Source organism: Mesitornis unicolor, unplaced genomic scaffold (genome assembly GCF_000695765.1).
Source record: "Mesitornis unicolor isolate BGI_N332 unplaced genomic scaffold, ASM69576v1 scaffold20095, whole genome shotgun sequence".
Classification (NCBI taxonomy): domain Eukaryota; kingdom Metazoa; phylum Chordata; class Aves; order Mesitornithiformes; family Mesitornithidae; genus Mesitornis; species Mesitornis unicolor.
The window spans coordinates 233-25193 of record NW_010185058.1 but is presented as its reverse complement, the minus strand read 5'-3'; the positions used below and the strand labels follow the sequence as shown (position 1 = coordinate 25193).

Genomic DNA, 24961 nt, shown 5'->3' with positions numbered 1-24961 from the left:
AGTCAGAAAAAAAAAAACATTCAGCAACAGCAGAAAATCTGTATAGATTACTTTATCTCTGCCTTCAATATAGATAAAAACCCTTCTTTGAAAAAAAATCTATGCTCCGGAAACAGTAGATAGGATGAGGTTAAGCACAATCTAGCGAATCATGAGACTCGTTGCTTGCTGGCATTAATACCTCAGAGAGTTCATCTTGAAACAGTGCCAGTAAATATTGATGACATATGGGCAAAGACAGTCCAGTCCCAGAGGAGGAAATTTAGCTGGGGTGGGGTGGGTGAGGGTGGGGAGAGAGACGAGAGAATGAAGCACACAGACACCATTCACATGGAGTTACAAATCCTCAACTTTAGAACGTCAAACAAGTGCTGTAGGTTGACATTGTCATGACAATCATGGTGCTTGCTGTCTCTTTGCCATACAAAGTTTGCACTAGACAAATAAACATGCAGAAATACGTGCAATATGTGGAAGAATTAAACATTGGAAGGGAGTAAATGGCTTTGCCAGCCAGGTGACAATGCAAACTCACACCTTCCAAAATGCACTTTGTGTCAGAATGAACATCATTTCCTGCCTTCCAGAAGCGGCTTCTCTGGTTCACTGACCTTCCTTTTCTTCGTGGGTCCTGTTACCTCTTCCTGGCTAAAGGCAAGGTTCAGGCAGCTTATCTGTAAGAACCATCAGAAACAGTGATCATTCTCACGGTGCAGGCTCCTGCTAGATGAGTCAAGAAATGCAGCTTCCAGAACGACAATGTATTTTCCTAGATCCTCTTGGCTTTGTTCAGTGTGATAGTCCTCTCCAGAAATGCAATTAGGAAAGGAATCAAAACTGGAATACTGGATGGAATTGGGACTGCAAGATTTGTGAAAGCAACGGGTTCAGCTTCAGGGACAGAAGCTCAGTGGTTCTGGTGGCACAAGGAACAGTACCCATATCCCCACCACCAACAGAACACACCAGGAGCAGGGAGACCTTTCAAATATAATAGCTCACAGGGCACAGCCTTTTTCACCAATCTCAGATACTCATAAAAGTAGGTAAAATAAGGAAGGCACACGTCAAATTTCTGGAAACAGACTTTTAGGACGAGACATACAGTACCTCTACTTGTACATCAGGGAAATTCAACACAAGCTGGTTGATCTCAGACTTCAATGACTACCTGTGCACCTGTGAAAAATAACTAAGCAAAGCAAGCTTTTACCCAAGAGGCCTGGCTTCCTTCTAGAAAGACACAAACCTCTCTCAAAAATATTCAGGGGTCTACAAGCCAAAAGGTTAAAAACCATGTTCTAACCTATGTTAGAACATAAATGAGTCAATGGTACAGGCAACTCAGACAGACCAAAGAGAGACGGACAGCCAGAACAGCAGTTGAAGTGTTGGCTGTGCCAAGTGACAAACTCATTCTTGTTGTCACATAACATATTTGCATTTTTACAGTAACAATCTGGAGCTGCAGAGAATAACGTGTGTTGTTGCCCACCCAGAAGGGACAAAGCACACAGTCTAGCAATGTAACCTCTCTTGCTCTCACTGGAACTGAGCTGACACACCACGGCACACCGCAACTTTGCATCCAAAACAAGGCCAATTTGGATGAAAATAAGGTGAATGAAGATGGAAAGAAGTGCTAACCAAGTTCCTGCTCCAAAACAGGAGTGCTTCACTCCTAGTTTCACCGTAAAACATGAGGAATCCTGTAACTGAAGCAGGATAAACACAAGGAGTTAATAAAGAGCTATTCCAGAATGCATCCTGGAGACAAGCACAAGGTCTCCAGATTACAAGATGTGGATATTATAGAATTCCCCACTCACGTCATCAAGGCTTTCTGTCTGTCTGACCTTGGTTTGAGGCTTCGGTAATCTCCACATAGCAATGGTCTTTCTAGTGTGTGAAATAACTCTGATTACGGATTAACACCAAAATAGTTTGAAACAACCTCACTTTGCTCCTCTATCGTGTTTCAAATTGGTTTTCCTCCCCTCTTCCCTCCTCTTCATTATGAGCAATACAATATTGCTTAACGCAGAAAGTACAATTTCCTTTCCATAAAAACAGAGAAAACACGAGTCTGCCAAAGTGGGACGGGCAGGTTCTCCTTCATCCTGCACACTCAGGCTGACAAAACTTCCAACGCTGCCCAGGGCGTATTTGCTTGAGGAAGGAGTGATGAGTGGATCTCTGTGTTACAGCTCCTGACCTGATATCCAGCTGCTCAAACTGGCATTTTAGGCAGTTATTTACTTTCCTCTCCCTGGCATCATTTTAACCTGTCTGCTTCCTTTTTAGAAGTAAATGGCCCAGAGGGGGGAAACACTGCATCCAAAAACTCTCCAGTGCTAACACAGCTGCAGGGTTTGTACCCTGTCCTGCTGGCCACACAATAAAGCAAAGCGATGATCCTCGGTTTCCTGGTCCCCAGTCACCTGAGTAAGGCCGCTCTCCTTCTATTTTAGCCTAAACCGCATGAAGACAGCATCAGCTAGACTTGGTGCTTTTATTTCCTCTGCTGAGGAACGGACCCTCTGCAGCAGGCAACTACTCAGCAAAGTTTTTACCCCTTTGCTATTCCTCCTAAATTTTCCGCATGGACGGGATACTTTTGAGGTGGGAGAAACAGCCACAACGAGCAGCTGCTCATGCAGAGTCCATGCAGCTCTCTGACTCTCCTCCCCTTTACCACAGGCAGCGTGACCAACTATCAGGAACCTGAGATGGGAAGAGGGAAAACATCTATGCAAGCCATCAAGTGCTCCAGATAAGTACTATTCATCTACTGAATGAATAAGATGTCAACTGTGTGAGGTATTTCACCAAAGCCAACATGTCCTGTCCTGCCCTGGCCCAGCTACAAGTTCACATAGGAACTCAGAGCCAGGAACAGATCCCAGGTCCAACTTCCAGGTCCCATCCTTAACCAAACGCTCAAGCTTCTTCCCCATAAATGTTGCTCTAAATGGGATTAAGGCAAAGCCTACGAATATTTATTTGACTTTAACCAGAAAGTAAACCTCTTAAACGGTGTGGTGAAAAGCAGGAAATCCCTCCCGTTGACTAAACATACAATCAAAGCCTCCAGAAGTTGATTAATTCTAATTTTTCCCATGTGTTGTGACGCTTGACTTAGAATAACCGATAGGACAGCCTGCGTTGTATGAATGTTGTTTTCTTGTCTTACACAACCACTGCAGGCCCTCGGCTCACTGATGAGCCAGGTGCTATAAAAGCACACAGTATAAGGCCCAGACCCTCGCACGCTTTACCCTGACAGGTAAAAGGGACAGGTGGGACAAGTCCAGATCAAGCAGCAATGACAGGAACGGACTCACGACCTCCCGACTCTGAGTCCACGGTGTAGTTTGAATGTCCTGTTTTACAATACTGCACAACATGTGAAAAAGTAGTATCTTGCCACAGAATTCTTCTGTAAAAATACAGCTAACTTGTGAATCATACAAGTGTTACTAATTTCTGGCATTAAACTAAGAGGACAGCTGCACATTGTCTGGAGAAGATATCAGGCTAAAAATAGATTAGACTTAGATTAAAGCCTTCCCAAGGCAGACTGGTGGAAGAAACAACGAGCAGACCACAGCTACACTGCTATTCTTAGATAGACAAAATCAGGACCTAGTTTTGTGCTCTGCAATTTTCAGTCCCCAGCGTCCCCACGTATTCCGGCCAAAAATTCCCAGCATAAATCGAAGCAATTTTACAGCTCTTCTTGACATGTGTTTTGCTTCCCAAAGCATCCTATGTAGAAAAGCTAAAATTGCACAAGAGCATTCGACTGTGGCTCTCTTTGTCCCTGGTCTGCCCCATGCTGAGGTTTGGCACTTGGCAAATTTTATGCCCTCAGAAGAGTTCCCTTTATCAGGGACACAGTGTGTTTAGTTTGGCACCTTGTAACTATCCTGACAAATTCAGACACACATTAATGTCAAAAGAAGTCCCGTTCCTTCAAGCGAGTCAGAAGAATAAGGACTGAGGTACAAGACTTAACTGCTGAAATAAGACAAAACGATCCTCAGTCGTCAGCGCAATAGATGGTATCTGCAGGGCACATCTATCATCATCAGGAAACTTTAATCGAGAGAGCCAGTGCCTGATGTATCCTGCGATTTCAGCCGCAGCTAGCACCGACTTGATAGCACAGCAAATGCTTGCCACTTCCAAAAATCAAGCCAGTGACTCTTTAAATGAATCCCCTAAGAACTGAGGCATCCCTGGTGAATGGCCATTTCTCTCCGGCTGAAGGCAATAATCCCAATCTACTCACTGGCTGTTGGCTGCTCCAAGCACTCCAAGCACAGCAAAACCAAGGTTCTCAAGGTACGTCACGGTGTCCAGTGAAAGGACAAGAGGAAACGGACTCAAAGTGAAATGCAGGAAATTCCATTTAAACATAAGGACAAACTTTTTTTATGTGAGGGCAATCAAATACTGGCACAAGCTGTCCAGAGAGGCTGTGGAGTCTCCATCCTCTGAGATATTCAACACCTGATGGACAAGGTCCTGAGACGCCAGCTCCACTTGAGCAGCGAGGTTGGACACGACTATCTCCAGTTGTCTCTTCTGACCTCAGTGATTCTGCGAAGGCAGCACAGTGGTTAAGCGCTCGACACAGGGCTCAGCACTGGTCTCATATCAGTTTCCAGTAAAGCGATCACACTGACATCAGTGGAATTAATCCTGATTTTCATCTGTACAAGTGGAGGAGAATCATGCTCGTTAGCATGAAAGCCAATTTACGCAGGTGGAAGAATGAAAGACACTCACTGTGGTGCTTCTGTGGAACCTTGCCACATTTTTGTCCCCAGGAAGTCATGCCAACACATCACTGACTACCACTACTCCTCTTCTTTTTCCATAGCTCACTGTTAAAACCTCTGACATTCAATGCAATTTCTTTTTCGCAAACTGGAAGTCTCACAGGCCTACTCTGTACCTCATGGATATTGTAGCATTTGAAGGACTAATGAACAGATTTTCCCAGAAGGTAAAAAAAACCTGTTATTCAAAAATTCCCGATTAAAAAAACAATAATCAATCCCTCTCCTTACAACCTATTCCAGGGCCCTTAATTACTGTGTGCTGTTGTGCTGGCCATCCTGACTGCAGGATCACAATCCAATACGCCTCCCAAAACTGAGAGCCTTTAAGATCCCAGCATTGTAACAGAAGGCGAGAAGCGATGGATACTCCTTCCGCCTACTAGGCTGCTACCCAGCTTAGTCCCTCATGGGACATTAGATCTGTCCAACCCTAGTTTATGCAGACTTCTCTAGAGGGTCTGGTTGCGAGCACGTACGTTATGAATAGATGTAAAGGCAGCCAGCGTAGTAGTGTCTTCCTGCAGACGTCCCTGGGGTGGCTGCCAGGGAATCTGAGGGTGCAAGGGTTAAATCTCCCCAGATCTGTGGGGTGATGAGCCTCACCTCTGAGTGAGGAGATCACCAGGAAACTGCTTCCTGTGCGCTAGACAGGGATAACTCATGCAAGGGATGAATGGCCCCAAGATACAGCTAAGGATCTGACGTGAATTGAGAGAAGCCAGGAATTTCCTGACCTCCCTGTCTCACTCCTCCCAGAATGGCCTGAGCTCACAGGAAGGAGAGGGGCAAGCTCATCTCTGAATCTTTCTCTCTTCATTGTTTGGGTCTGCGTAGCCTCAGCTGGTTTGGAGGAGAAAATGTTCTGGGAACTTCTCATCAGATACAGCTCTCTTGATAGACAGTTAGAGATAAACCTTTCTTTTTTTTTTCTTTTCTGTAAAAGTTCAAGATAATGACATTGCCACAGAAAAATGCTTTCCTATTGCTCTGCAAATGGCAGGCTTCATCCTTCAACTGCTTTCTGTCATGGCAGTTTTAAAAGTGGTTTGCCTGGGAAAAATCAGACAACAAAGGTCTTGATCTCCAAGCTGTTATTCTGCAACTGAATCCACTTGCGCTGACCTTCACTTCCAGACAGAAGCTGCGTACAACACGGAAGCTCAGCAAAGGCACAAGAATCTCCATGAGGACGACCATGGCCCTGGGCACCAACAGGACACCGATCACTGCAGACACAGCAGATGTTACTCGCAATGCGTCATCCATGATAGACTGTGTTCACACTGGCTTCCATCACTGACAGAGTCCCTTGGAGAAAGAGGACATGGCCAGGTAGCCAAGTCTTCTGCATGGGAGCAGCAGCTGGAGGCCAGACAGGCTATCCTCCGAGGTCTAAGTCAGCACTGATTTGCAGCACTTAGGTATGAATCTCTCCCTAGACACCTAACTCTCAGACAGCTCCAGTTAAGAGAGCTAATCCACATGGCAGGAGTATGCCTACAGCAGGCAGTGAATCGCAGTGCAGAGACCCCTGAGCTATCATTGGTCCAAACTGGTTGTGTCCACAACACTCTTCCTCATGTCCCACAGCGGTCTGGTAGCATGAGCACGGCCAGCCCAGCAGCAGAAGCAGTGTCTGGTACTAGAGTGGAGCCAGAAACTTGGGAGGCAGCACTGACTTATGCTGTGCTGATATGGCCACACCATTTCCAGCCCTGGCGCAGGCTCGGTCAGAGGCGACTCAGGGCTCTCTGCTTCATGGTGCAGTCAGACTGTGCTCTAAGGACCACCCCAGAACTTCAGCCCACAGCTTCCTGATGGGAGATAACAGCCTGCAGAGGCATCTACATGGTCAGATTTTACTCATCTTCTGGTTCTGTTTCATTCCAAACCCATTCCACTGCAACATGCTAGCTTACATGAAGACAAAGCTTACCAAAATCAATGTGCAGGACAAGAACAATAAATGATTCACAAAAGGATAAAGAAGAATTCAAGACGTTATATGAAGTTCAGTGCAGGACCCCATTCTCATCAGCAGACGAATCAATGGGCAGCAATTCCCTATTTTACCCAACTCTTCACAACCACTAGAATGCCAGTAGAAAGAAGCAAGAGGCACAAAGATAGCACGCTGGCCCAAATCCTTGGCTGATGCAATCAGAAAAACTCTCCTGAAGTCAGCAGAGGTGGGCTCATTTACATGCTGGTGTCTAACTCTGGATGATTAAGTACAGAGATGCTTTGCTGGGAAAGGGCAATCTCTCATTTGATCCTAAGTATCATCAATCACGAGATGGCAGATAACGAGCTAGCTGAGTACATGTAAATTTTTCTCCAATCCGAAAAGGCCTCTGCCACAGACTCCATGGCCATTACTAAAGGCCAGCTGCAGTTCTAACTGGACAGGAATAGCTGCTTCTCTTTTGGCAGATCTGTATCCTTTGCCTGTCCCATGTTGATTAGATAAACATAAGCCTTTAATACTTTCATTCCTGGTTTTCCTGAAGAGCTATAGGTCAGGAAGATAACGACCAATAAACACAGTTCCAACAGCATATTTTTTATTTTTCATAACCAAGGAACCAGAAAGGATAAAGCAGTTCACTTTACATGAAGAACAGTAATGGACTCGTTCAGGCTTCCAAAAGCAACTTGTGACTGTGGGTACCACATTTCTGAAATCAGCACTTCTTGAACATCAAATCCTTGTAGAGATATCAAATTCCGGGACACTGCAAGTTGTTTTAGTTAGTTCTGAAAATTCTGGCCTGAATGTTTAACTGCACAGAGAGCACCTTCAAACCCAAGTCCCTGCGGTGCTGCTCCACAGAGCTGAACAGCTCACACTGCGCTGCCACCAGAGGGGCTGCTCTCCTGCCCAGACCCTTCTTGCCCCTTCCTCGCTGTCCAGTCTTGCCTGCTCCCTTACAGCAGCGCTGGTACCTGAGCGATCATTCTGTGCGCCAGTTCAAGGGGACCTTCTTCTGGTGGAAACCCAACGCTCAAAGTCATGCACTGACACTGCAAGCCTTGGCCCACACGTCTGCCCCAAAAAAGCAGACCTCCATGGTCCAGGCTAGGTTGCTGCCCAAGGCCCTTCACACACCAAGCTAGTTAAACTCTGAAATCCAGGAGGAAACAAGTCACTTTGGAGACCTTATAGCTTTTCAAAGCAGAGAGCTTCTCTGAACACTCCTGACAGCTGGAAAACGCTGTTACTGGACTGTAGTGTCGTCTGGATAACAAGGAGGTGTTCGCACTCACACCCCAACAGGACTACTGCTACTCATCTTACCCATACGTGACCCTGTTAGATAACACCCAGCTCAGACTTCCCATTCACCCAAGCTTGTCCTCATTTTTTAAGACAAACCTCACTCACCAGTTTGGCTTCCTGATTCAAGTGAAGTACACAATGGCCATTTGTTTCAATCACTTTCCTCAGAAGAGGGGAAGTCCCTCTCATAGGGAAAACAGTGTCAAATTTTTATTAGCACTGGCTTTACAATGAAGATCTGCACTTTTTAACTAGTGACTTGACTTTGTTTTCCCCTAAACTGACTGAAATATTAGCCAACTTCTAAGCTATGACGGTTTTAAAAAGTAGTATCAAAGAACACATTACAAACCTCCCTGTCATGTAGAACCTATCAGGCAGCGGGCTTGGGAGTTTTTTTTGTTTAAATCTTTGGAAGTATACAATGGATAAAGTGACTCTTCCATTTCTCAGCAACTAATACTGTTTCCACCACCTTCAGACACTCTCACTATTGCTACCGTATTCTAATGAAATTCAGATGCTGCAAGAGAGAGGTGTCTGGTGCTCTGCTTAGCAATCGTGACAACTTAAAAGAATGTCAGAGCATGAATCAGTGGGACAACCACGAGTTACAAACAAAAAAGGCTCCTGTTTTCGCACAGACGACAGAATAAACAATGATCAGAAGGAAACTGGAGGATGTGACACAAAAAAAAATGTGGTTAAAGTTTGAAAAATACCAGCCTAGGCACAGAAGTTCATTTCTAAGATCCAGAGTCAAGGCAAATACTTCACAGATGCCTTTTGAATGACACGTTAAGTTGTAGTCTCCAGTTGCTGTCTGGGTTAGACACCCCAGGATTCTTTTTAACAGAGGCGGGGAAAATTTTAGTAGCAATTTCCTACTCCCATTAACTTATCCTGTAAAGACTTAATTTCTGAACATACAAGCTCACATGATTTTCAACTGATTTGAATGGGAGGAGGATCAAGTGGCAAGACTGGTGGTATTCAGAGATTTGCCCTGTCACTGAAAAAACCTCTGCACAAGCTCTGATTCTGACTCAGGGTTTGGCCTGGGCAGCCCTCAGGATGGAATTAACTTCATTTAACTTTACTTATCTAAAATTACATGTCTGGTCTATCCTAGTTCTTTGGGTTGCCCCAACAACCACTGAAAAAGAGATCAGCACCTCCAGGGAAAAATTCTTCCTATCCTAGAGAGGCAGCCAAAAAGGGACAGGATCCAGTACCTGTGACTCACATGTAAAGATAGTCTGGAAGCAAGAAAGGAAAGGTGGAGACCACGTTAGGCAACAGACAAGCACACCCTTCAAACCTACAACAAGGCAGTGATCTCAGAAGCTTAATCCAAGAGCCCACACAGGTAAACCAGCCTGGTTAGGGCACTGATATGTTTAGTCTGTGTGTATAGTTCACGAGTACCAAATTTAGAGAACAGTGCAAAATTCTTGTACTGGATGTATGAAATCAGCTGAGTGTAGAAAGTTTCTTCCTTCATGCTTATATCTCTATGCCCCAATACTTTGTAGCCTCTATGTATTTTGATACTGTACAATAAATCCCTAATGTTAGTAAGATCTTGTGCGATTCTAGACATCATAATGTTCCGTGGCACTGAATTCTACCTTACCTGGCGCATCTTAGAGTGACCAAAATTTGCTCACCTGCTGAGATGCCCTTGAACAAGACATCCTGCCAGTCTCCTTTATTCCTGTCACCTTTCCACCTACAATACAAACATTGCATCAGAATTAGCTCCGAAGTTAAAACCCTACATTTACCTGAAAAAAAAACAACCTGAAGCCTGACAAAGTCGCTGCAGCAAAACCCCATGCCCAATCTGAAATTGTGTATCCTTTGCTCCTGGGCACTGCTAACACTGGCAGTTTATTCCTGAATAAAGTATCATCTGAACATGCCACATATTAACTTGCTGCAGCTCCTATCAATGAAAGCTAAACCTCATTTTAATCTGGTTTCCTAAGAAAAGAACAGCCTGCATATGCTCTATCCAAGTGTATGTGTGTGTAGAGGAGGGGAGCCGTCCCCTGACTAATGACTATTGATCTTATGAAATAGTTTTAGTAAATCTTGATTGGGGATCCCAAAGCACCTTAGAGTTTCATGAGAGCAGGCAACTGGTTCGAGGAGGAAGACCCTGTTAATATCCCCGCAGTGGAAAAGGTGACAGTATGAGTTCACCCCTTATTAGTCATCGGAGAATCAGCAGGAGAAAGACCTGAAAAGGTGACTTCATAGCCAAACAAGCTTCTTTATTCCACTGCTCCAGGATCTCAGGAATGCGATTTACCATTTTGTCACTAGATGGTATTGTTCCACAGGCTATATCCGAGAGCCTCAAAGGTCAAATACAGCACAGTATATCAGGAGCTAGGCTGACAGAGGGAAGGCTTTTCTTCATGTACGTTCACATAAGTTTTCACATGTGGAAGTCACTGGCAAAATCAAACTGTAACAGCTAAAGGAAAAGAGCTTTGGTGAAAATGTAGATAATGTGACTTTGTATTGATGAACTGTGCATTTCCTCCATAACTGGAAAAAACTGCTGAGATAAAGAGGTGGAAAGACGTTGATAAAAAATGTTGCTGTTAACAAACCAAGCATATAGGTTTGTTACAGTTCAGTCTGATCTGACACAAAATTCAAACAGCCTGACAAACTCTGTTTATCCGTTTCGAAGTGAGAAAACCTAAATATGCTAGCACAGAGTCATGAGCACAAGCTCCTTCAGTTTTGAAACTGGCCATTTACCTCTATCTTGAAGGTTAAAAGACGATGATTCCATTTTCCAGCCTGGATGGGTGTCACTTTTGTCCTCTCCATACTCATTTGAATCTGCTCTGACAGGGAGAGGGTGATTCTGTAAAGCAAATGATGCATCGTCTTAATAGCATAACCTAAAAAATATGCCCAGGTGGTAAATCCATAAACCCAGCAATAACAGGGATGAGATTTTCAGAGTTCCTCATTGTCCAGCCTTCCTTCTCCCAAGCCTACAGGTCTTACAAGAGAGAAATTTTATAAGAAAAGACAGAATTCCAACCTAAATAGCTTTCTATCTTCAGGAGTTAGTTATGTTGGGCTTTATTCCCTGGCACTGACCACTTGAAATTAAACTGTCAAGCCTGAGCTACCAGTCCACGCTGCCCCTTCTGTCATTTTGGAGAGGCACCACCAGAGGACCATTCATTCCAGCCTATCTTGGTGTCTAAGGCAATTATCTGAATTCCCTGCTAAAGATGCCTCCTCCTCCACTAAGCACAGAGCGGTGGCCTAGAGAAATCAGACACAGCACACAACATTTGGATGGCTGGAGGTAAGTGGAAGGAATCCCACCTAACTACACACTGGAACTGCTTAGTCCGGAGAAACGCCAAGTGGAAATGCAAAACCCTTTGCAATTGACTCCCTTTAGTGCACATCTGTGTGTAAGTGTGCGTGCGTGCGTGTGTGTGTGCACGCGCATGTGTTGTGTCTCCGTACAATCACTGCCCTCTTCCGGGAGAACACACCAGACTCACTAAATTAGTGGATATGCTGGAAGGAAATTCACTTTATGGCTGTGGACTTCCAGCCTCAGCATTCAATCCACTGTAGCACTGCTGCCCAACACGAGCTGAAACCCTGATAAAACTACGATTCTGAGAAAATGTTTAAGGAGAATTTTGCTAGATAAACTCCATTCCTTCAGCGAGAACCAAACAGAGCTATTTCCATACCTTTGTGCTCCCCTCCTCCTCCTCTTCATCACAGTCTAACCCCTGATGGCAGATCTCAGTAGGGCCATTCTTCTGGATCAGGTTGCTCTCCACTGTCCCCATTCTCTTTTTTTCAGTTGTCACTCTCACTTTCATGAGGTGGAAGCCAGTGGAGACTGACCCTACTCTCAGGTTGACAGGATCACCATCAAACAACAGGTCGCTGGGGCTGCCATCTTCCTTAAAGCCTGGGGGCTGGTAATCTTTGGGAGTTACTACACAGGGAGAAAGAGCCCATTGATGTCACAGAAATCAAGTTCCATCTCTTCTTAATCTGATTTGTAAAGAACAAGTGCATACCAGCCTTGAGTAACGTTAACCACTAAAAAATATTCTGGTTTTTTTTTTTTTCAGGAAGAAGGAAGAGAAAATGAGAGGGAAAAAAAAAAGGAAAAAATGAGCTGGGTAAATGTAATCAAGGAGCTCAGAGAAATAATGACCTTAAGATGCTGAGATACCATTAATGTGCTCAACTTTCTGGAGCAGAACCTGACAAAAGCAGGGTGCCTGTTCCTCAAACAAACTGCTAAGGAGAAGGATGAATATAATCCTTTTCTTTTTTCTTTTCACACTGCATGGCTGTACTTCTTAAATGTATTTCAACCCTTTCTTAAAAAGCATCTGCCATCCCTGTGTGTCAGAAGGCTTTACTACGTTTTAGACCATTCGTCACTGTTATCAGTAAACAGATTTCACCATTTCACCTTTCTGTGCTTTATTTACTTTCCAGGGGCTCAGGATTAGCATAGACACTGATGGAAAGGGAAGTTTTCCCCACAGCACACACTGTCCACCTACCATCATTGTAGTAGAGGAGTTTCATGGTTAGGGTAATGTCACCGGGAAGCGGTCCGAGGTTTTGCATTAGCAGGTACAGTTTCCGGATCAGGACCGTGCTGGCCTGTTTAACGTCCTCGCTGCACACCCCATTCACAGAGTTCATTTGGTTGCTACAATCGGAAGAAGAATAACAGATTTGTTTTCCTCAGTCATGAATATTCACGATCTAATTACAAATACAGTGCACCCACTGACTCCTCTGAAACCACCAGCAACAAAGCTACAATGCCTTTATGTCATCTCCAGATAAACAGGGAAGTGAAACAGACTCCAGGGATGGGGTGGCATCAGCAGAACAACAGCTCTAAACTAAGAGGCATGGCATTTACATTTGAACAGACTTTGGAGCTGGGGCAGTGGACCCCATTATACAAATGTCATGACTCAGTTGTTTGAACTTGATTAAATTGGATCAAAGGACCACAAAACAAGTGCCTTTCACCTAAGCAATTTCAGGAATGAGAGGAATGAGGTGAGAATTTCATATAAAGCCAATTCATCACAGGGGCTATTTTCAACTCCATTTTGTGCTTTGAAGAGAAGTGAATTGCATGTTCTCACTTCAATTCCACGTAAGAAAAACTAGCTCAGAAGCACATTTTTCAAAAGTGACTAAGGGGCATTCCTCTCACCTCCTTCACCCACCCAAATGTCAGCTGGCTCGCCTAAGCAAGCAGTCTAGACGGAGAGAAACCTATAACAGAAGTGGGATGAATCGCCCTCTGGAGGAGTTTGTTTCTCTTGACTACAGAGGTAGATGAGATGAGCAATTTAGATCAGCCAGCTTGAGACAGCTGAAGATGGACTAAATGAATCACTATGTGACTAAGGAATCCAAACTTCCTTAACTTTCAATGAGAAAGGGCAAAAAACCCCCTCGTGGCTCCTCCATTACATCTTTAGAAGACCACTGGCAGGCAGATGACACCGAACACAGGTTGGAGGGTTCCTAACACAACCATCCCAAATCACTTAAGCCAAGAGAGCAGAGAGGATCCCAGGGCTGCATACGACTAACTAAACCACCAGAAGGAACAGCTACATTGAGGCTGATTTTCCCCTTCCATTGAAGCTTCTTGGCTCATCATGAAAATGGAGCAGCTGTTGAACATCTTCAGTTCCCAAGGCAATGCAGGCTATGGTTTGGTAAGCTCGAAACTGCCAACGGCAAAACTCAGTGCTGAGCACACTGTGCTGTTCGATCCTGTATGTTCAGCAATGTTCATCAAGTGAGAGGACAAATGCTGGCAATGCCCTAGGTGGAGTAAGAGAAGGCCCACCTTCTCTTACACATCACCTTTACAAGTCTTGGGATTAGCAGAATGGAAATGGTAAGGAGAAAGAGTAAAGCAAAAAAAGATACGAGAATTCCACAGGAATTAACAGGTCAAGTACTGGTTCAGTACAGGAATAACATTGTGAATTTGATGCAGAAATGTGTCAAAAGGTAGAAGCTGAGGAACTGAACCTCTCTGAAGGACTGGGATCCATGGCAAGGAATTCCTCCAAAATCCATCTAAAATAAGGCAGACGCCATCTAGGAGAAAGTTTCCCTTTACCACTCAGATAGGATGATGCAGACCCACAAAACACCCCTCACAGAATGATTAACTCAAGAGTCTGCACATGACAATACACCTTGCAGGTGTACAAAGGCGGTTTTATCAGCTGAAGAAGCCGATAAAGACACAATGCTCCCATCGATGCCAGAAGGTCACTTTACAAACGACAGCAGGTACACGCATGACCCTGGGATAGCAGTGTCTGCCACTGAGGAAACAGAACAGCCCAGGAGTCTGATGCCACGGGCTCTGAAGCAGTAATGAGATTTTGGGGGAACAGATGCAAACACAGCAGCCTCTGCTTGGGCAGTACGACAACACCAAGTGATGCTGAGTTCCATTTGGGGACGATCGTTATTTCTAGGAACTAAGGACTGATCTGAGTGAGGCTGATTAAAAAAACAAAGTGCTCAAGAGCTATCTGTTATCTTTCAGATCTCAAAGCTTCTTCTATTTTCCTCAGTGTAGTGAGGACAACTGACAGCAGCTTCAAAGCAGCGACAGAGGGTACAGTCAACATCACACTCCAGAATCAGACATAGCTCAGATTTTCCCAGCAGAAAATCACTTTGCCACATTATACAAATTATGTGGATTTGTTAAGAGAAAAAGCCACAAATGGCACACTGCAGGAGTGCTGTGGTGGAGTTTCCTGAGGAGCACATGAGAGCACAGAGCCCTCTTGCTGATCAGGCAGGTTCCAAGGCCCAAGATCCATCTTTCACCAGTGGCAACTGCAGAAGCAAACTAAAAGCAGGTTAATCAATTTTCTTTGCTTTGCTTATAGTCAACAGCCTTTGATAGTATTTACTTTAAACTACACAGGATTATGGCCTACTAAACACAGCTTTAAATTATCTAACAGACTTTCACAGCCAAAAAGATGCAAAAAGCTGCCACTTCCTGCCACATATTTTGCAGCATCAACCCAGGCGTCACAAGCCAAAGTTCTCCCACGTCACCCAGGCAAGACTGCTCAAGCAGAACACCTGTGTGCAAACACCCAAGGAAAAAAGTCCTGGGTGCAGGATCACGGTGAAAGGGATCAAACCTGAAAAAGCTTCATTTGAATGCACAAGGCTGTCCTGAGACAGTGGAAGAACACTCATTATTAGTTGAGACAGCAGCAAGCTCAACAACAGCGCCGGTTTCTGCATCGCTACCCTGATTAGGCACCATTTCTATAAATTGCCCTTAATTCAGTTCGGGTGCACTTTAAGTGCCTCCCTGTGCTACGTAACAGCGTTTCTGCTCATCAGCTCGGCAGTTCATATCCTGTAGGGTGACTGCCCTCAACTCTGATGATATTTACAGCTGCTTGGCGACTCAGGCTCTAATCATGAAGTGCAGTTTCTTTTTAATGCTTCAAGAACACAGTTTTCACAGTGTAATTCTCAGAAATAAAACCAAACCATTACCTGATGATGTCCATCTGGGGCACGTCCTTTTTGTACTTGAATTTGAATTGATACAGTTCAGTTACTGTCTAGAGATTTAACAAGAGAGGGGAAAAGAAAAAATGGGTCTCTCTCAGTAACAAGTGTAAAGATGTGTGCTGTCCTTTCACAGCTTTTTGCCAGAGCACAGCACTGATTTAACAACATAACGACAGCTGTGATGCTATTATTACTTGCATAGACTTTGGCAAATTTCTTTTAACCACATCTTACCTAGCACTGAAAGAATCACAAAAAAATGGCAAACTTCCTGTTTCCTCCTTCCACTTCCTCTGTGGGCCCAACTCCCCAGCCCAAATCTCTAACAAAGCACCAGGGCCAGCCAACCATCACAACAAACATGTGTGTCCCCCTTACTGAAAGGAAAAAGGGAGGCTTCATGGGTGATGGAGACAAGGGCCTGAAGGACTCTTCCTATTAGGAACTACAAACAGTACTGCATGGGCAAGAGTTGCTGAATTCCACTGGTCTCAGAGTTTTCTGAGGGAGATTTTAAAAAAACCAGATTATTTTCCATTTATAAGGAAACGATTTGCTATGATTTTAGAGAATAAAATAATTAGGAAGAATAGACTACTTCACCACAAGAGAAAGGATCTATTGTAGTCCAATTCCATGCCTATATTTTACTTTTTCCAGAGGCAGTGAGCCCAATTAGTAGAAGCTGAGCTGAGCCCTTAACTCTGAGCCTTCCTTACAAATCCCAGCCTTGGTGTGGACTAAACTCTTGCTCTCTTCCCAGATGCTGAGGTGCGAAGCAGCAGCACCGTAATCAGGTGAGCAAAGATTCTGCATGGAGACAGCATGGATGGAGAATCTTGCTTACATCTCACACTACCCAGTGCATGTCCACCGGCTAAATGTCTACAAAGCAGAAACACAACAGAGAAGGCTGAAAGGATAAGGACAGGCACTACGCAACACACACATCCCAGGTCTGAAGTGATTCACAACTTCTCTCCTAAACCTCTCTGCGCTAAAAAACAGCTCTCTTTTCAACACTGCTGTTAAAAAAATGGGTTGAACTTCCCACGTCTTCTCTTTGGGAAAGAAAAACAAAATTGCGAACATGCCCATTAGGTGCCTGTGAACATCCCGGCCTGAGGCCCTGGATGGGTCCACGGCCTGGTGCCTGGTGGGAGCGTTTGATCACAGTCCAGCTCACTGAGCTGTCGTTCTTGAGTGAAGGCAGAAGAAGAGAAACAGGGTCACCAAGCAGTTATGTCAGGGTAGAATTTAGGCCTACAAGTCCACTCTGAATACAAATCTACTCACCCATGCCTTCAGTTGCCTCAAAGATTAATTAAGACTCTTTCTTACCTCCGGTTCCTTGGGATTGGTGTAAATCTGTTATAAGAAAGCACAGTGAGGGCATTCTCTTCTTGGATAACTTGAACCAGCAAAAAGTGACTAAACAATGATATTTTCATTTTACAGCAGAGCCTGTACTATCTTTAGCACGGGATCAGACAAAGGAAGGGCCGAGAAACAGCCTTCCTCTATCAGCAGCCAATACCTACCACTTCAAAGACAGGTAGGAGACACTCATCTGTGTAATTGTGGAGGAATGAGGTTATTTCCCATTCCAGCCCTCACAGGCAACTATTGATGCCTGAGATTTAACTACTCAGATTATGCACAGAATAGATACATAGCATAGTTCTTGGTGCTTTACAAAGGACCAGGGCAAAAGACTTGCTATGTAACCACTAGTGTGTGGTTGCATCGGTATCAGATCAATAGAGAGGACTCTTCTGGAGGGGGGAATGGAGAAGACACAGCAGCTTCCAAGGGTGGAGGCAAGAGTTTAAAGGGAGCAATGATATGAAGCACGTGAAAGCACTTCTAGGAGTTTAAGGGTGCTTGGAAGGCCTCGGAGTCAGAAGCCTGACACATGGAGCAAAATATTCCCACGCGGCCTACGAAGTTCATATTTAAGAAAGGTCACCGCTCTATTAAAAACCACACACATTTTGACTTCCCCTTAAAAAAGGCACAAATGGGTTGACACAACCCCAACTCCATATTTCTTTCATGTAGGGCGGGGAGAAGGAAAACACCCTGTATTCATTTACTTACTGCGAGGACAGCAATGTGTAACTAAGGAGAGAAAAACAAACCAAAACAAAACACAAAATCAAAATCCAGCATTTGTGGGCAAGGAAAATATAGTCCTATCAAAATGTAACTGCCTACACACAGAGAAGGAAGAGATACATTCAACAAACTGAGAGATAAAAAGCTTCGTGCAGATTCTTCAGAGCACAGCATCAGCAACACCTAGTGGCCGCTTGGCTTGGCTTTACTTGCAGTTTCCCACAAAAACAACCGCATGCTCAGAGTCTTCTCTCTTGGGACTCTTTCTAAACAAACCCCCAGAGGCAATTCCAATTTAAAACTCTTTTATAAGAGCACCCATCCCTACTGAAGACTAACATTTGCTCTCTGCTATGAAACTCCCGGAAAGTATTTAATTTGTTATAGCAAGGTAATGTACATGGGACTACTTTTGAAAACAATCCTAGAACGTGCATTAAATGCCTCTGGCTTTTCCTCAGTTCTCGTCAAATAGCAATTAATTTATGTCTCTCATAAATAGCAGAGGACTAAACACCTCCTAGAACTGTCAGCAACTGAGTTCACAACATTCTGAGTTATCTTACGCACACTGACAGTTGTACTGATGTGTAAGAGCCCATCTGATCATCAGTGCCGAAACCACCACCACTTCATCTGATCTAGATGAGAGCTGGTTTGATGAACAGTGCTGACAGAGATAACAGTTGGTGCTTTTCCTGTGCAGAGTAGTTTTTATGTGAGAATCAGCAAGGAATATGATCACTTACTAGCTGATTTTGTCCTGGAACCAGTTATAGACCTGTCCCAGTTTCAGTGGGATAGAATCATAGAATCAGTTTTCTACTCAGGAAAGATGCATTTCTGAGAAGACTACAGCACTTGATTTCACAGCAATAAAGTTGCTAAGACACTTTGGTTTTGGCCAAAACTAGTATGCAGTCATCAAGGTCTTTAGCTGTTTTGAGTTAGCCAGGTGCAAAAGCTGGGGGGAGCAAAGGCCAGGGCAGCTCACACCAAGCCAGCTCACAGCATTATTCCATACCATGAATGCCACGCTCACCAGAAATTTCACTTTCCTTGATGGCTGGCATCCTAGGAGGGTCTCGCCTGCTTTCGACTTCTGAGGCCTTCCTCCCTGCTTGTTGTGACCACTGTATCAGCTGAGTATAACTCCAGGTGCTTTATTATAATCTTGTTATTAATACTGGTTTTTACTATTATTATTTTATTAAATGTTTCTATTTCAACCCATGGGTCTCTTTTCCTTTTCCTTACTCCCATCCCCAAGTGGGGAGGAGTCACCAGGTGATAAAACAACTGTCTAAACAAAGAGAGTACCTTACTTGATGAATCACTTTCCGAAAAAAAAATAAATTCTGAACCCAAGAAAAAAGCTAGGAGGGTCAGTGAGGATGAGAAGAAGGGAAAAGACTAGAGGAAAGGTGATGAAGGAAAGCAGAAGCACAAAATAACCTCAGGAGAACAGGCATGGTGGCCAAGATCTCAGTTATGACTGGCAGTGTCCTTATCCAGACAATAGAAAATGCAAACGCAGAACACAAAACTAAAGGAAATTCCTTTCAGGCTGCGAATTCGTTCCCACACCATGTACAGGCAAGTTTAGAGAGCAACAGCGGTCAATAGTTGGGCTCAAGGAATAAAATCCCAAATCTCACATGTATAAACTCAGGGCTGGGTCCTCCCCCTGTCCCACAGCTGGGAATGTCTGTTGTGTGCATGCAGATCGCTACAGAAATATAAAGCAGGAACAGAAAGACAGTTTTGTCCATGCTTTATGAAGAAATAGGAAACTCCATTAAGAAATGTAAAAAAACTTACATACTGCCTCTCCAAAGCATCAAAACAACCTTGAATCCTGCCAGGGAAAAACATGTTAATACTAACCAGCAGTATTTATTTCCTGATCTGTAAACACACACGCATTAGATACAGTTTAAAGTTATTTTTTTCTGGAATTAAAACAACAGAGCCAGCAACATTCTGGGCTTGTAAAGTCCTTTTCAGGTCAACCATCACAAAGGCACTGTCCTCTCTTCTGCATTTGTGCCATATCCTGTCAGCCTGGAGCCCACTGAAATCCTGGCAAAGACAAGGATCCTGGCCTAAGCCTGGCTCAGAGCAGCTCTCAGTGCTCCAGTTTGGCTTCCCAGCTTGCTCTCTGATGGCTCTTTTCCCATTGGCCTTGTACAGAGCTTGGCTGAAACTTCAATCTGAGCGCAGCCTGACATGTCTGGACTCGTAAATTTTTTGTTATCTGATGTACAGTTTACAGCTATGGACATTCTCAAAGTAGTAAATATTATTCGAGGCAGCAGTGGTCAAATATTTCCTCTTTGAGTCAAAGGATATGCAGCTAGGTATCTCCTTAGCACATCAAAGTCAGACTCTCTGCTTGTTGGGAACATGCCAACTCTGAAATGCATCCTAAACATCACACAAGAAAGTTGTAAGGTACTTAGACACACAATATCCAGAGAGATAAAAAATAGTACACACTAAAAAAAAAAAGCTACAGGATCCCATAAAAGCAAAACTAGAAAAAAACTGAACAACAACAGAATCAATCTCAGGATTTTCTTTACCCTCTCTCCGTACCTACGCTGCCTGTGTGTGCTCTGGGGCCTGACCATGACCTCACTACAGCCAACCCTTCACCAGACCATGAGCTCACATGATGCTGGGCAGCTAATTCTGGCTGCCTTACGCACAGGGCCAAGCACGCACGCTGCAGCAGTGGGAGTTGCGCTGGCACAGTCGATAGCGCTACTGGGCACAATATTTTCAAATTCAGGAAGAAGAAGAATGCAAGGGGTAGATGTCTTGCTATTCAGCACAATCTTGTCTTAGTTTCGCTGTTACTCACTTACCACTTGACTATCTGCAATGATCCCAGACAGTTTTTATCTTCTCGGAGAATTTTTAGACAGAGGTCTGCAAAACCAGATTTAGCACATAGTTACAACCCTTATCACAGATGTTGGGCAAACACTTGAAACCAAGTCAGCTACCCTCCCTTTTTTGGATAAGACCTTTATCTGGAGGTCCTTCCTGAGCGGAAATGTTGGTTTTCCACTGAGTCCCAGGTGGGCTGACACAAGCTGATTGCTACATTTTCAAATGCCAAGACCTTCCTCAGATGCTCTGGTCTCCCCCAGAAAAAGTGTTAGAGTTACGGCTTGATTTCAAAACACCAGCAGCCTCCATTCTCTCCTCCCTGCCCTTCTCCACTCCCACCTATTCCACCTATTCCTAACACCACCTTCACTTCTGCATTTGGACTTCACCAACATCAACACCCCACAAATGACTGTGCGCAGAATAAACGACTACTACATCTGTTAAGCTTTTCCACGCAGTCTCTTCCGCCTCTGTTTTCAGGCATTCAGCATGGCAAGAGGAAACCCATCCTGCACATGAAGAGGAGAATTAATAACGCCTTAGGATTCAACCACGGAGCCTTCAAAGGCATGAGGAGGCCAGACGTTAACATTCTTGATCAAAAAGGCACTTGAAAGACCTGACATTGGATTAGAAAGACTGGTGGCTTTCAGGGTTAGGTAGTCAAGAGCCAATTTGGGATTTCCTGTGCCCTCAAACAAGTCCACAAAATGCGTGTGACCATGCATCAAGACAACTTACAGCATAACTAAATACATGGGAACAGACTGGATGCATGGAAATGGTTTCACACCCTACCAACACTTCTTGAATGAACATAAAGATATTGATAAATCAAAGCATCACTAATTCCTGTAACCCTATGACAAGACTTTGGTTCTTAAAGGTCTTTTTTTCCTTAAAGTTCTGATTCCCAAATGCATGCTATTATGTGAGATAGTTTTCATAGAAAAAAAACAATAAACCAACCAAACAAGTCTACTTACAATCTCACAAGAAAAGCTGAAAATGTGAACCTCAAGGGATCAAAAATCCAAAGGAAAGCAAAACACACCTATCGGAGGTAATCTTTTAAAACTTACTGGTTTTTAAGTCAATCTCCTGACTCTGGAGCCTTATTCACAGGGCAGGCAACTCAGAGGAATCATGACAAACCAAAAGAAACACCAACAGAGACACCATGAGCTGCCAATAGCTCCAGGATGTCTTCTGTGTTCACTGTCTGATGCAGAAGCACTGTCTGCATCCAGGCCTGACAAGGCCCGTTAGCTAACTCCCCAATAAGCTGAACTCATGCACAAATGAGCAGCTGGAAGCTAACATGTAAAGCAAATTATAGCTAAAATATAGCAAGTAGAAATAAGAATTCAGCACAAATGGAAAGTGTTACCATCTAAATAGCGAGTTCCATAGGAGCTCTCCGGGAACAGCCCTCTCATGTATGTTATACAGGACACTGCGGTGCCCAGAAGCCTTTTCACCAGCACCACGGACTGCTGCTCAGTGGCAATTTTGTTGGGGAACACCATTGATGCCTGAGAAAGAAGGGCAGCATCAAAAACAGCACTATTTTAGTGTAACACAGAGATTACATTCAGAAATTACTCAGCAGGTGGAAAAAGATGGTAAGGCAGAAACATAATTTTAACAATTTTCTGGTCTTCATGCTACACAGAGAAGACTCATGTCTAACACGGGTGGGATTGAAGGTTTTAAGGATAGTTATCAGTGGATTTGACGGGATTTACTCAGCAGCAGACTGCGTTGGTAATTCCTTCCCCTTTGATCAGGGCTGAACTTGCCCACCGCCACCACGCCCCCTCCCCACTGCACCAATGCTGGCACCGAGCACGCCTAAAAAAGATTAAAAGTGTATGGCTTTCTCCCAGCTTAGCTCTACAGAGTTAATTGTGGAGTCAAACAAGTGCCAATGTCGGTGTGGCGTTCACTGCTGTACCAAAGTTCACTGCCTGCCACAGCATTTTGTGAGACCTGGCAGCAGACTGAACCTGCCAGCGCTGCACGCAGACGCAGCTTTCAGTGATTTTAATGCAGGGCTGTAAACAGTGCATGTCCATGCTTGGAACTAATGTAAATACTACACACTGTGTGATTTTAACATGAACAACCTCAGTGGAAAGTATACTAAATTTAGTTCCTCTATTAGTTGCTTTTCTTCCTGCTAATAAAGCTCTGTGCACATCTAATGAGTCATCATTTATTTAGTCAAAACCCTATGCTGTATCTTCCTGGACCCACTAAACTGGAAATCATCCAATTAAGAACAGTGCAGACAAGAGAAAGTGATCCCACCTCACCAGGCACAGACATGCCAGGTCCAAAACTGAGAGCCAAGATTGTCAGCACCACCACACGTCAAGGTTTTTACCTTAGAGGACTTCTTCTTTTGTCTGCTCTGTAAGAGCTGCTGAGTAGCCATCCTGTATTTCAAACAGCTGCCTTCCACTTGTAATTAAAACCTGGGGAAAAAAATAAAATAGATGAGACACCTGGAAAACACAGAGTCATCGCTATTTCTCATCTTCCTTAAACTGAGATTCTTCTGCCTTGTTTAGGTCTAAAAGGTAATTGCCAGTCAGGACACACAAAACAAACCAAAGCAAGGATACTCTATGGCGCTGTCTGAGAGTTTGCAGAGCAAGAAAATTCCTTATTCACTGGTAAAAGATCAATAGTGTTTGAAATTCAGGCCCACAACTGTACCTGGTGTCAGTTGGTGCCCCTTCAAAATGCATTTCTCCTATTCCAAACCACAAATGTTAATTCCTACAACCATTAAAAGGTGTGAAAGGGGAATGTGAAAGAACTGGGAGTCTGCCAATAGCAGCCAATATTTTGCAAGGGTAAGCAGGAAGCACATGGGCATCAATCTCGGCTGGAATAAACAAATGATTCTTCTGGGACACCTTGAAAGGAAAAAAAAAAATAAAACCCACAAAGGAAAAAAAACTCAAAACCACCAAACCTCAAAACAAAACAAACTCAAAGGAAAAAAAAATAACAAAGTCCACATTGTTTCAACGAAAGCAGGCCCCGTTAGACAAGCCTGGATTCAAGAGGAAAATCTTTTCACAAGAATGGAAAGCTGATTGATAAAGCCAATAGCGTGGATGTTACGTGTGTCGCACTTTGAGAAGGTGTTTGAACTCAAAACCACCAAACCTCAAAACAAAACAAACTCAAAGGAAAAAAAAATAACAAAGTCCACATTGTTACAATGAAAGCAGGCCCCGTTAGACAAGCCTGGATAAAGCCAATAGTGTGGATGTTACGTGTGTCACACTTTGGCGAGGTGTTTGATTTAGCACTGTCTGACATCTTGATGATAAACTTCCATTAGATGGAATTAACAAGGCACCCATTAACCAGTGTGGAAAATGGCTCGCTGGGAGACCTCAACACGTAGCTGCTAGCAGGGAGGCGTTAATGAAGGGAACCACCACAAACAGCTCCCCAGAAGAGCGTTGTCTTGTCCATAGCTAGTCAGTATTTCTATCAACAATTAAAATAATAGCATAAACACGATGGATTTATTTAAATTGTGACCTAACACAGTGAGCAGCAGGCTTTTATCAGAACAGCTGATCTAATCTTGTTCTGTATTTGTACCTTTTCAGCTTTTTTTTCGATGAAAGCCTCATTTCCATTTGCTGGCACTCATTAAGACATGTTGATTGGAACGCGTTGACACCTTTTATACTAAATTTAGCACTTCATTTAGTAATGAAGACAGATTACAGCTATAAAAGTATATTCAAACAAATATACACCTGCAAAATGTTTAATGTTTAATATTTTAGGAAAGTTGCCTTTTTTTTTTTAAACTCAAGATTGGCGAAGCACTGTGCACAGGACCAGAAGGTAATTAAAGCAGACAAAGGCATTATTACAACACAAGGTTATTACCTAAATAAAGTTGATATAAGCCAGAGAGATAAGAAAACATGTTTCCTACAACATGCGACACCTATAATTGATTTATTGGGCAAAGGAAACATCACCCAGCCTGAGGTTATCTACTTGTTTCAGCACAGGGCATCCTCCAAGGCTTCACCATTACCTTCTCACCTTAGCCCAACCTGTGCTGGCTCCTGGGCTGCAAAAGGAAAGGAGGGTACCCTGCTCTGAAGCCGCTTTAGCACCGAGTTGCAGGGAACCAGCACGAACT

At 43.9% G+C, this 24961-nt stretch overlaps 1 protein-coding gene across 1 annotated transcript; it reads right to left on the bottom strand.

Moving 5' to 3' along the window:
• Window positions 1-569: 569 nt before the first annotated feature.
• On the bottom strand, window positions 570-23212 carry HORMAD2 (HORMA domain containing 2). The gene is made up of 12 exons (XM_010184710.1): window positions 23162-23212; window positions 22163-22307; window positions 20742-20805; window positions 19693-19729; window positions 17854-17874; window positions 17095-17121; window positions 15736-15803; window positions 12714-12865; window positions 11877-12130; window positions 10909-11017; window positions 9801-9862; window positions 570-674 (listed from the first exon to the last, which is right to left on the bottom strand). The coding sequence occupies exons 1-12, from the start codon at window positions 23210-23212 to the stop codon at window positions 570-572; spliced, it is 1095 nt and encodes a 364-aa protein (XP_010183012.1).
• Between the last annotated feature and the right edge of the window lie 1749 nt (window positions 23213-24961).